The sequence below is a fragment of the Cephus cinctus genome, unplaced genomic scaffold (assembly GCF_000341935.2).
Source record: "Cephus cinctus unplaced genomic scaffold, Ccin1 Ccin1_scaffold0629, whole genome shotgun sequence".
Taxonomy (NCBI): domain Eukaryota; kingdom Metazoa; phylum Arthropoda; class Insecta; order Hymenoptera; family Cephidae; genus Cephus; species Cephus cinctus.
Window position 1 is genome coordinate 211265 of NW_014333270.1, and position 11109 is coordinate 222373.

The window sequence follows — 11109 nt, forward strand, 5'->3', positions numbered from 1 at the left end:
TTTACCCTCTACACAGAATTAAATATTAAGCTTGATACATATCATGAAGATTGACGATGAAGAAACGAAAAAGGTCCGTTCAAACAATACTCAATACCTATCAATTCCTTGATCCTTTCGCAAGGATTTTCCTGAGGTTCGACGCTAAAATCCCTTTCTCTTTTATCTCGTAATGCTGACTCGTCAATCCTATGTGGGGTGGAGTTAGGTCAAAGGGAGGCTGAAGGGACGCATGGCACCCTCCATTCAGTCTTCCCCTGTGCCGCGTCGACCCCCCGCCCCGCCCCCCTCCTTTTCCCCTTCACCAGCGATCGCCGGAGAAACTAGAATTCTAGCTGAAATCTATTTTCTGAAATTCTCGCTCCCTTGCGATTCTTCCTACCTTGAGACCACCTACCCATTCACCTAACAACCCTCCAATTGCTCAACGGCGTTATTATACAGCATCCGTATACCGTTATACGTTATACGGTACACACGGTCTTCCCACTATGACGCTTCCACTCTTCCGTATTTTTACGAATCTGCAGAACTGCTGCTGTGTATTTATTGTGTCATTTACATACGCAACTGCAGTTCTGCTCTACATTTCAAGAGGATCGATTGAGTAGTTCGGCTGGACTTTTGGATACAAACAATCTGGACCGTGTGCACGCGCGCAGACGCCCAGACACACACACGCACACACAGACTATTTGCGATGCTAATTGCACGAAACGCCCCCGCGTGTCCCATCATCACCACGCGCTCCTGCCTATAAATGAAAAAGGGCAAACAAGCCGACTCACCGACTCGTCGCAGTTTTTCGGACAGACGCATTTCGCTTCCCCTGCGCTGTCGCTTTCGCAGATGGCGTAATGATCGCACTTCTTGTTTTCGCAGCCATCTGCAACAGAATCGACAAATCGATTAGTTGAAACGATTTCGAAAAATTTCTTCTGCCGCTTTCTTTCCTAATTGCAGTAGAAGTCTTGGAGGAAAGCCAACGACTTTAATTCTCGAAGGAATTCCAAATTCAGATCTAGAATTCTCATGCAGTCCAAATTCAGGTGCAATTACAATAACCATTATCAACCAGAATCCGTTTTTCGTTTGTGAATTAATGAGAAATTATGGAAGATTTCTTTCGAAGGGACGTAGACGAAACAGTAGCTACGAATATCTGTGTGTATAATACGAAGAAATTTATGAGCGCTAGTGCGGAAAAATGTAATATCGGTAGGAACGTATCCACGCGAGGCATCCGCGCATATTTAATGATACCGTTTCGAAATGTCATTAATAAAGATTTCCAAGATCAATTTGCATAACTGTATCTCTTTCGAAAGGAAATTATCTCTGGAGCCAGTAGTAGATTCCAGCTGGCACGATGTAGCCTGATTTCAATTGCCGGCCGAGAAGTTATCTTTAGAATTCATTGAAATCCAACGCGAATCTTTCAAGGAGAGTGGGAACAGGATATACATATATATTGTATACGTGTACTATATGTGGCCCCAAAAGGTGTAGCTAGTTAGCTCGCTAGGTAGCCAGAAAGCCAGAAAGCCAGAAAGCCAGATGTATGGTCGTATAGGTAGAGTATAAGGTAGGGTGGTGGATGCACGTGGCTCGGTGAGGAATAGGAGCGTCTGGCATTACAGGCTAGAAGCTGGTGGATGAAGTAGAGTAGAGTTGGCTGGAGAGAGGAGAGAGGAGAGTGCGGGGGCGGGGCGGGGGGGGAGGTAAGGTGGCTAAGGGGGTCTACCCTACTCCATAGGGTAGCTAGTTGGGGCTTGGGGGATGCATGCATATGCAGCGTGCATGCCTTAGGGTAACAACTCATACCGCGCAAAGCAAAGTCGCGCCATCGTGATATGCATGAAACCGCGTTTTAATCTACAGTGCTCTCCACAACAAGTCGCCACTGCTGATACGGGAAATTATATACGAGACCAAGAGGGCTTCAGCCACCTTCTTGCCCTTCTCAACCCAATCACATGCATAGAGGCCTTGCTGCACACACGTGTCCTACACACAGGATACACAGGATACACAGGATCCAAGCACAGGTACAACATCCTCTTAGCCCGATGCTTGGAGTCATTTAGGTAATGAAGGGGTATTTGCGGGAGGAGGTAGTGAAGTAGATTACGAAATGGTTTTTACCTCGTTCAATGTTTCTGTGCTGCTAGCTTAGTATGTTAATGAGTAATGACCCTCATTATTGACTTTACGCTACATACTACTATGTATGGGCAACGGCATAACGACCGTTCGGTTATTATGGCTTACTCTTGATATATTAACCGAAGTAAATTCGATGGTTTAAATAAATAAATCCTTGGAGAGACAGGCTTTCATTTAATTTCCTGACCACTTGGATTTCCGGTCTGGTGGCCACACCCGAGGGATTACTACTACCCTCTCATCGCACGTGTGGGTGCAATAGTGTAAGTGGAAATATGTCCGAGCCGACCCCCGCCTTCAATTGTTCTGCGACGAATCCTTGATTCTACGGCGTTGATGGAAAACGCAGAGTGAGAGGAGTTAGGGCGAGAGGGAAGGAGGCTGCACGGCTGCGTACACGTGCTGTGGCTTGTATCTATTATCAGTTGCATGTGCGAATCTGCGATTTGCCTTGGAAATGAAGTGTACCAGCTGTAGTGTCACGTGTCAACCCTCCAACCTCTCTGTCGCACGGTTCTACATAAGCGGCAGGTCAAAGTGAACTTTTTCATGTTATGAAATGTTAGGTAGAAAAAGGAAGAACCTGATTAGAAGAATGAGTGAAATAAATAGTCGATAAGCAAACGGAAGGATACTTCAAGAAAGAGATAAACAAAGATAATAATCATCCGAACGCAAACGTCTGGACTCGCGGTCTCGGAAGAATTTCCCATTTCCCATTTCCCATTTCCACTACAATTACTGGAAGTTGAACAGCCAATTCTTAGTGGATAGTATTTTTGCTAGTCATCCTCCAATTTCTATTTCCCCAGGATAGATAACAACACTGCACTAAGTAATTAGAGAACGGAAGGGTTTAAAATCACTGTTGTTTCCAGTTTAATTGAATGCTCACCTCAATGGCCGTTATATGGCGTAGAAATAACCCTAATGATCGCACGTCATAGAAACGCTTGTGTGGCTTCCATGTAAACGTAATTACTAGTAATATTGAAATACCATATACACGCAGCAATGGTTACCTCGCTTCCTCAAGAAACTCTTTACGACGTTACGAATCGTCAATGCGAAAGCAACAAGGTATAGGGAAGAGGGGGAGGAAGGAGGGGGAGAGAGAGAGAGAGAGAGAGAGAGAGAGATAGATAAGAAATTGTTGCCCAACTATTTTCTTCCTGTTGCCGATTCTTTCAACACTTTCCTTCTCCGTTCGCATTGCTTGATTAATTTAATAGCGAAACCAAAGTTCTTTGGCGTTGGGCTTGTCCTGCATGGTAATTCTTTAATGATCCTGCTACTCGCGAGACAACATATATTATTTTTAATTGAAATACGAGCGGTTCGAGTGACAAGTGTCACAATCTCGTAATCCCATGATCCTACAAGCTGCACACTGGCTGCTGTTTAACGGCGAAACGTCGTTTCGTTTCCGAGTCGACGAGGAACTCCCGGAAATTTGTGCCGCTCGACGGGTGAATAATTGATGTAAGTGGTATCGATCCGTACTATGTCGGACAAAGCCGTTACTCACTGCACAAGCCCTGGTATAGAACGCGTATTTCTCGACGATGCTGACATGCTTCCAGACGAAGTTTACACTCGTTTCCGTAGCTGATCCCGTCGTCCCCGCAAACCGGTTGAAATTCCGCTGGACAGGTCGGACATTCGCAAATTGCAGTCTCACCGGTTTCGGCGCAAACGGCTCCCCATTGGCAAACCTGCAGACAAAATTAGTGAGCAATCTCGAAATGCCGCTTATTAAGGTCAATAGTGCCGATCAAGCGAGAATCATTGTTTTCCTTTAGTTTGAATAATCAGTCGGGTGCTCTGAAATTTCGATGCAAATTTGTGATACGATAGTACAGATATTTCCGTTCTGTTACGTTCTCGTTATTCATCCTTATATTGATATAAATATATTCTTCTTTCGGTTCTCCTTGACTTGCGTCATTTCTGTGCGCGACTGTCGGTGAAGCTGCACTTGGCCGCAATCGAGTTTTGCGCTTTAACGATTGCAGTCTAACTCTACATCGCACTCCAGTTTCCACCCTCCGCTTTGCGTTCTACATTTATCTGTAATTCTGGTCTGGTTAGAATAGCATGGCTTTGCATGGCATGGCAATGCGCTTCGGGGAGATTCAATTCTACGGGAATATCTGCTCTCGTTATTTCTACGAAATCGTGGTTTCCGATAATGGCGGTTCGATGATCATCATTAGGAGTGAGTGTCGAGTGAGATAATGAGTGCGAGTTCAGATGAGGATATCTCGAGACGAGTTACCGAAAGAAATAGAGAATAGAAGAAAAATAATATTCGTTATAAAAAAAAATAAATCTTGAGATTAAATAATATTTTCATTGAATTCAAGAGCACCTGGCTGACATCTAAAGAGTCACCATTATGTTCTGCGTAAAAAACCATTGATTCTCCTGTTAAGATAATTGAACAGACTGATCTGCAAATACTGATCATCTTCTACCTTCTCGGAGCATGGACCACGGGAACCACAAGCTCCCGTGTACGCAAACTCTATGTCGGTCTTGGTAAGACAAGCTCGTCTCTTGAGTTCACACAAGGAGGTGAACGTGGTGCCTCCTCTGGCGCAGACTGGTCTCATCACAGGTTCACATTCTGGGCCACATTCGCATTTGGCGATTCCATAACGATCGATCGCACACTGTTGAACCGACCCGCACTGGGCGCCATCGCAAGGATTGATACCTGAAACAAGAAGATGTTCCTCTTACCCTTTCACATGTCTTTGCCTGATGTTACAATTTTAATCACGTTACATGTGCTCTTTTTCTGTGATTCAACGTAGGTATCCTTTCGTTTACCTCCCACACTCGTATGAAAGACGACGTTAAAGCTAAACTGTACTGTTATCCAGTGTCGTCTATGCAATTAATTTGCCACCTGGTCTCTTTCATTGAAACTTCTTTTGCCAGGTGGTATGTTTAGGTGCAGAACGCAGAACGCAGAACCCGCACACATGTAGACGTAAAACGTCAGACGTAGGATGCAGGAGGGATCGACGATTAATATTATTATTGAAATTATTACCGGAACTGCAGGCGCCTATGTAGATCTGCCTGAGAGGTAACCGAGATCTACAGGCTTCCTGCCTGAGGCTGCATTCATTGGAGTAAGTTTTCCCATCGCTACCGCAAACGGGCGAAAATTCAAGTCCGCAGGTTTCGCCGCAGCGACAGGCTGGCTGCCTCGACGAGTCCAACTGGCAAATTTCCGGTTCCATGCACTCGACGCCTGCGCAGGGATCTGCGACAAAAGAGATTAAATTGAGGATCGGTTCGGCTGGATTTTTTTTTCTACGGAGAAATCGTCGAGGTTTGGGTCGAGCAGTCTCCAAAGAATTCCGTAATGTCTGCGGCTAAGCGTAAACAGCCGATATCGTTGGGTGAGATCAATCTTCGGAGAAAGGAAGGAAGCTGGATTCTGTTTCCTGTCGGTAGTCCAAGGCTGGTCGTTCTGGTGGTGTTGATGGTGCTGCTACCAGTGATGGTAGCTGCGATGGCGGTGGGTTCGAGAGAATTCGGTCGTTAAGTGCCGTGGCTGACGAGGCTGACGAGGCTGACGAGGCAACTGCGGAAGGTGCTGTTTCTCGGGTTAGCTTAAGTTACAGTCCAGTGGAGCGGCTAAACTCCGAAGCAAGGACGGTAAAGTGTGGAAGGGTGGAAGGGTCGAAGGGTGGAAGGGTGGAAGGGTGATACGGTGAAAGGGCCACAAGGGTCTCCTGCTTGATTCTCGATGCTTTCTACTTTCTACCTTCGACTATTACTAACGGACTACATGGAACTCGTATCGTATCTCTCGCACAGCCCCAGTTCCTGGTGCCGATCAGCCATGCCGAAGATACCTAATGGAATTCCCCGGGCTGGTTTGTTTCGAAATTTCTTCAGGATTTTGATAAATACAGCGCATGCAGCGTCTCGCCGCCGAGCATCTTGCCTGCGATCGCTTCACGCAACATTACCCTAACGCCGCTCTCTTTATATCGACGCACTGATTAGATAAATAGGGAGAATTCATTCTATGGATTTGAACCATTCACTACCAAACTTCCTCATTCAACTTCTGCGATGCTTATATTGTTATATCATTCGCGTTTACATCTTCCTGCGCTCTGGCACTTCTAGAAGCCTCGTCTTCTCTGTCTCTCCTTCTTATAGTAATTCTATTGCCTGCTTATTATCTTTTGGACAACTTTCAACGACTCATTCGAAAGATATGATTAAGGATCTGCTTATAATATTTTTTACTTTATGGTATCTTTTTCACTGAGACCTTTTTTTTCGTTACAGAGTAAATAGAGTGGCCTAATTTTGTTTAAATGAACAGAGGTGAATTCAACTTCAGGTTTGGTTATTGTGACGTAATGAGGGAGGAATAGGAGGAAAAGTGAAAAAAATGAAAAAACGGAGGGACGCGGAAGAGTCGGCGTAAAAAAAAAAGACGAAAGACAAAGAGAACGGGCGAGCCCCGGGCAATACCTAGTACAAAAGCAGACTGAAAAAGCGATAAAAGTGTTTTTAAAATTCCCGCGTCGCCGGAGGCCAATTGTTTGTAAAGTCCGCCGCTAAGCTTCATCGAGTTCTTTTCCGAGCGCAACCTCAATCCGCTCGTCAGTTTTTTTCAACATTTCCGTCCATCACGGCCTAATCTTTCAAACCACTGTCCAAGTTTCGCATTTTTTCTCCTCTCCTTGAGTTCAGCGAAAGAATAACTTTCTCAAGGGAATAATAACATGGCGTGAAACTAATTGTAAGATAGAAAGGCTGTTTTTACTTACGCCAGTCAAGACCCCCGGAAAGTATTTGCTCAGAAGCACGAAATCAAACTGGTTGATAGTTAAGAATTAGCTCTACTGGTTTCTTGTGACGAATAACATCTCTGTCAGTAGTGTAGTCCCGTTTATAGGCGGACACGCGCAGACTGCATCTCGGTCTCTATGTCCATAGAGACTGCAGTGTTAAAGCCAGCGTCCCGCTTGGCGTTATGTTTAAGCAGCAATCATAGGGCTCAATGTTAACTGCATCCTGCTGCTTTCGGTTGATTTATGCTTGCTGTAACCTACTTGCCTTCAATTTCTCGAATTCCTCTTTGCTCCCTGAACTCGAGGAACTAAGATGGCTCGTTGACCAACTAGTAAAAATGCATCGTCGCTCCTTGACGTCAGCGACAATTTCGAAAATGGGAACTTAGTCGAAGTGGCCCTACCTAGTGGCTCATCTATCCCCGGGCTGCAGCCACTCACAAACTTTACGAATTTCACTTTATATATTCTCATTTCTACAATCTCCCAGTTCCGCATACTTAAGTGCTCTTGCCTTTCGATTTCTCCTATTCGATGTTTCCTTCTTTCTCTGCTCCATTATCCTACTTTCCTCTCCTTCTTTCGCTTATCTTTAACCAGTCCATAGTGCACTGCAGGATGTTTCCTTCGCAAAATAATATCGAAACAATTCTTGCCAGAGTTTGGATTTCCGAAGCGTGTCTTAGCGAGTATATCCTCTGCACTTTCCTTTTTCCTTTTATTGTTTTTCTCTTGGTCTCTTCTCATTCTTTTGCAATTATTTCTCTTGATTTTCTCTTTTCATTATTATTCTAGTGTATTGTAAAATATAATAAAATCGTATGGGTTCGGATACGTGCCTGCTTGTACTATTTCTTGCGGAGCAAGAAGCAGCTCTTCGAGGAAGCTCATGGAAGTGTCAAACACGACTTCCTGCCCAGTTAATCACCGTGAGAAAATAGTAATGTTACTTGCGTCTATCAAAGACTGTTATATATATTGAGATGTTCGAGCGTATTGAGATGACTCAAGCGAGAAAGTGACTGGATTGTTGGACAGGTATAGCACAGGACAGGGTGGCTGCTGAGAATGCTGCGAGTCCATTCGAGCCTGAACTGTTAGATTCCGGAAGGTGAATAGAACCAGACTGGCTCGTTTTGCTGTTCATAGAAACAGACGCGGAGGTAAACATTTCTGTTCAGTCAAGTTCGAAAAGTAGCTCGATACTGTGTATCTCTTTTCTTTTTTAATTCACTATAATAACTGAAGTCCGACGCTCGACATCGCAAGACGCCAAACTTGATCCATCGCCTCTGGCCTTTCGGGTTCATTAGGAATTCATCTACTCTCGACACTACAACAAGGGGCTGATATTTTGAACATCGAGAATATCGTCAGCTACCGTAGTTTAGTGGACCGGGAATTGGCGTCTCGTGTTGGAGCGCCAGTCCAGCCACGTCAGTCCAGGTGCGTCCGTCGGCGCGCGATACTTAATCACACGAATTTATTATTGATTTGGACGTTTAAAAGGGCCAAGAGGGAAACTGGCACCAATTGATAAAGGGCATTGTTAGACTGGCCATTCAATCCATATTTCAGCAGGAAGAGAATGCTCCCGGCTGGATATTACATTTCATTGTTCCACGTGTATAATAAGAGCACCAAAAGAGAGGGAGAAGAGAGTGGCGGAAGGAGCCACACCACTCCCTGGAGGAGAAAGAAGAAGGTTGAAGGTTGAGGGTTGAAGCTTCAGGAAGTCGCGTTCCTTCCGAATCGAGACGAAAATGGAAAATAAGAGAAAGAAGGTTCACTCTGTTTCCTGTGTATTCTCTGATATTTTCGTACTTTCTGGCTAATCCGAATTTCATCCTCGCTTCATTCTCTCTAATTGAGAATTAATGAAGAACGGGTTAGCTGCACGTTAGAGAGGGTGGGATGAGGGGGGGGGGGGGTCGGTGGGTGGTTTTGCAACATTAGTGGTTAGTATAGCTATCTAGCTGGCCGAGTTACTGGCTGCATGCCTAGAACCTATTCTGATTTTAAGTCTCCTCTTTGGGCACCCAGGAATAGTCGACGATCGTCCATCGGGCGAAATAATTAATTCCCGGAAGCGCTTAATCGACTCGTTAACGAGCCAATGCCTACGTCGATTGCCGTTACCATAGCCATTGCGCAGAGCGCCGAGGACTTAATCCTAAGTAAATAGTGCCTCCCTACCTGGCTGATCAAACATTTGTCTTTACTACTTGCTTGATTAAACGCCTTCTAAGTTTGCACTGCATTCGACTGAAGTGTCTATGTGAGAAGCGAGGAAGGAAGATGGAAAGTGTTAAGAAGCGAGTTGTACGTATTAATGTGATGAGAGTGAGGACTGGCTCGTGAGAGACTGACATAGAGATAAATAAATGGAGAGAAAGAGAGAGCGAGAGAGAGAGACAGTGAGCGGGGGAAAGAGGAAGAGAGGGAGAAAGAACGAAAAGGATAGAGAGATCGAATGTGTAGGAGGAAGAGAGAGGTGTTTCTTTTTTGCTACAGAACTAGTGGTTGGAGCATGTGCCGAGTCAGACGGTAAATTGAGAATATCTCTGGCTCTGTCTCGATGTCTTCAGACACCTTGATACACTCTCGACTCCAATACCAACTTGCGTCTGCGATTCAATCCTCTTCCAGTTTATACACAGCCAGATGTCATAATTTATCAACGTCTGCCTGAAAGACGCCGTCTTTCAGTTTCTGGAGTTACAGTCAATCAAGAAAGAGATTGGTGTATAAAAATTATGTTTAGAATATTATCCAAAATCTTGCCACACGAGTATGTACACAGTTATACGAGAAAATACGTGGATCAGATTCTACGTGCTGTGCTTAAAGTCCGAGAAATCACTTTAAAAAGCCATATAGCCCAAACAAGCCCCGAATGGAGGGCTGTTCGATATTGAAAATATATTACGTCGATATATTTCGCGTATATAATCTCTCCTCTCCCCCCGCGCACACCCGCTCAGGCACAATGCACGTGCAGCGTCACAGTACTGCATGCACCATAGAATATGCCAAATAGAACGTGTGAATTATGGTTGTCGCCCTTTCGCAGTTGAGATCTCACACACGAAACACGTCACTATACTTTCTTTCATATGTATAGAGGATCGCTTTGGTGTGGCCACCTAAGGCGCCCAAACCACCTCAGCCACAGCGACATCCATATCCGCATCCGCAGCAGGTTTTGAGGTTTCACGACTTACCGCACTTTCCGCGGAAGGCAACACTGATGTTGGCACTCCTGGTGCAGGCAGTCCGATTCAATTCGCAGAGGTTCGGGTAGTCGACTCCATCGGTGCCGCAGACCGGTCCTGATCCCTCGTGGTCGCCCAAACTTGGGCAGGACTCAAGACACTCGCACCGGGCTTCACTTCCGTCGCGACTCCGGACGCAATGCGATCCTAGCGAACAGTTCATCTTCGTGCACGGATCGGTTATTTCTGTAACAATAAAAGCACAGAGAAAATCCGCATTAGTTCAGCTGCTAGATCGATCTTTTAAGAGGCAGCTACTGTTTGCGAGTTAGGTCAAAGATTAATGATTAGATGCAGTTACGCTTTAAGTGAAACGTGCATACATATATTATGAGAAGGAAGGAGCGACGAGTCAAGAGTAACTCAGAAACAAGTGTGACTCCAATGACCTTTGGAAAACCGTCTGCTGCTCCGTTACTAGCTCAATGATATTTTACAATGTTGCGCAATTAAACATTGAAGGCGCCAGGCAGGTGCAAGACATCGCTAAATGTCCTCGTGTTCGTATTCAATGACCATTTTAATGCGAGTTAGCCACATTTTCTTTGTGCATCTAATGATCAGCTCGAAGAATACGATAGAATAGCAGGCTCTTCCTCTTGGATTATCATCCTTTTGACACAGAAGCCGTTCCTAAAGCTTGCGCATCTTAATCATTTCATCGATATTATCTCCAGCAGGATAATTCTTTAGAACTTCTTAGTAGGAAGCTGTTAGCATGTAATATTAACCCACGCGTGCCCAGCCTATACTTTTACGAATACGATAGGCCGCGACTTTCATTGGAGGCACAAATGTATTCAAACGAAAAAAAAAAAAAAAAAAAAAAAAAACGG

The 11109-nt window shown here is 44.9% G+C and overlaps 1 protein-coding gene across 7 annotated transcripts in view; it reads right to left on the reverse strand.

Moving 5' to 3' along the window:
• The window catches only part of LOC107269311 (agrin), a 189182-nt gene that overhangs the window by 12730 nt on the left and 165343 nt on the right, over positions 1-11109 (reverse strand). For 6 of the 7 annotated variants that reach the window (XM_015743018.2, XM_015743017.2, XM_015743012.2 and 3 more), the window contains 5 exons: positions 10223-10459; positions 5228-5443; positions 4644-4885; positions 3695-3881; positions 789-886 (listed from right to left, as the gene is read on the reverse strand). In XM_015743018.2, coding sequence (XP_015598504.1) covers positions 789-886; positions 3695-3881; positions 4644-4885; positions 5228-5443; positions 10223-10459 — 980 coding nt within the window. The remainder of the gene's footprint in view (positions 1-788; positions 887-3694; positions 3882-4643; positions 4886-5227; positions 5444-10222; positions 10460-11109) is intronic. The other variant, XM_025086576.1, reaches the window with a different exon arrangement.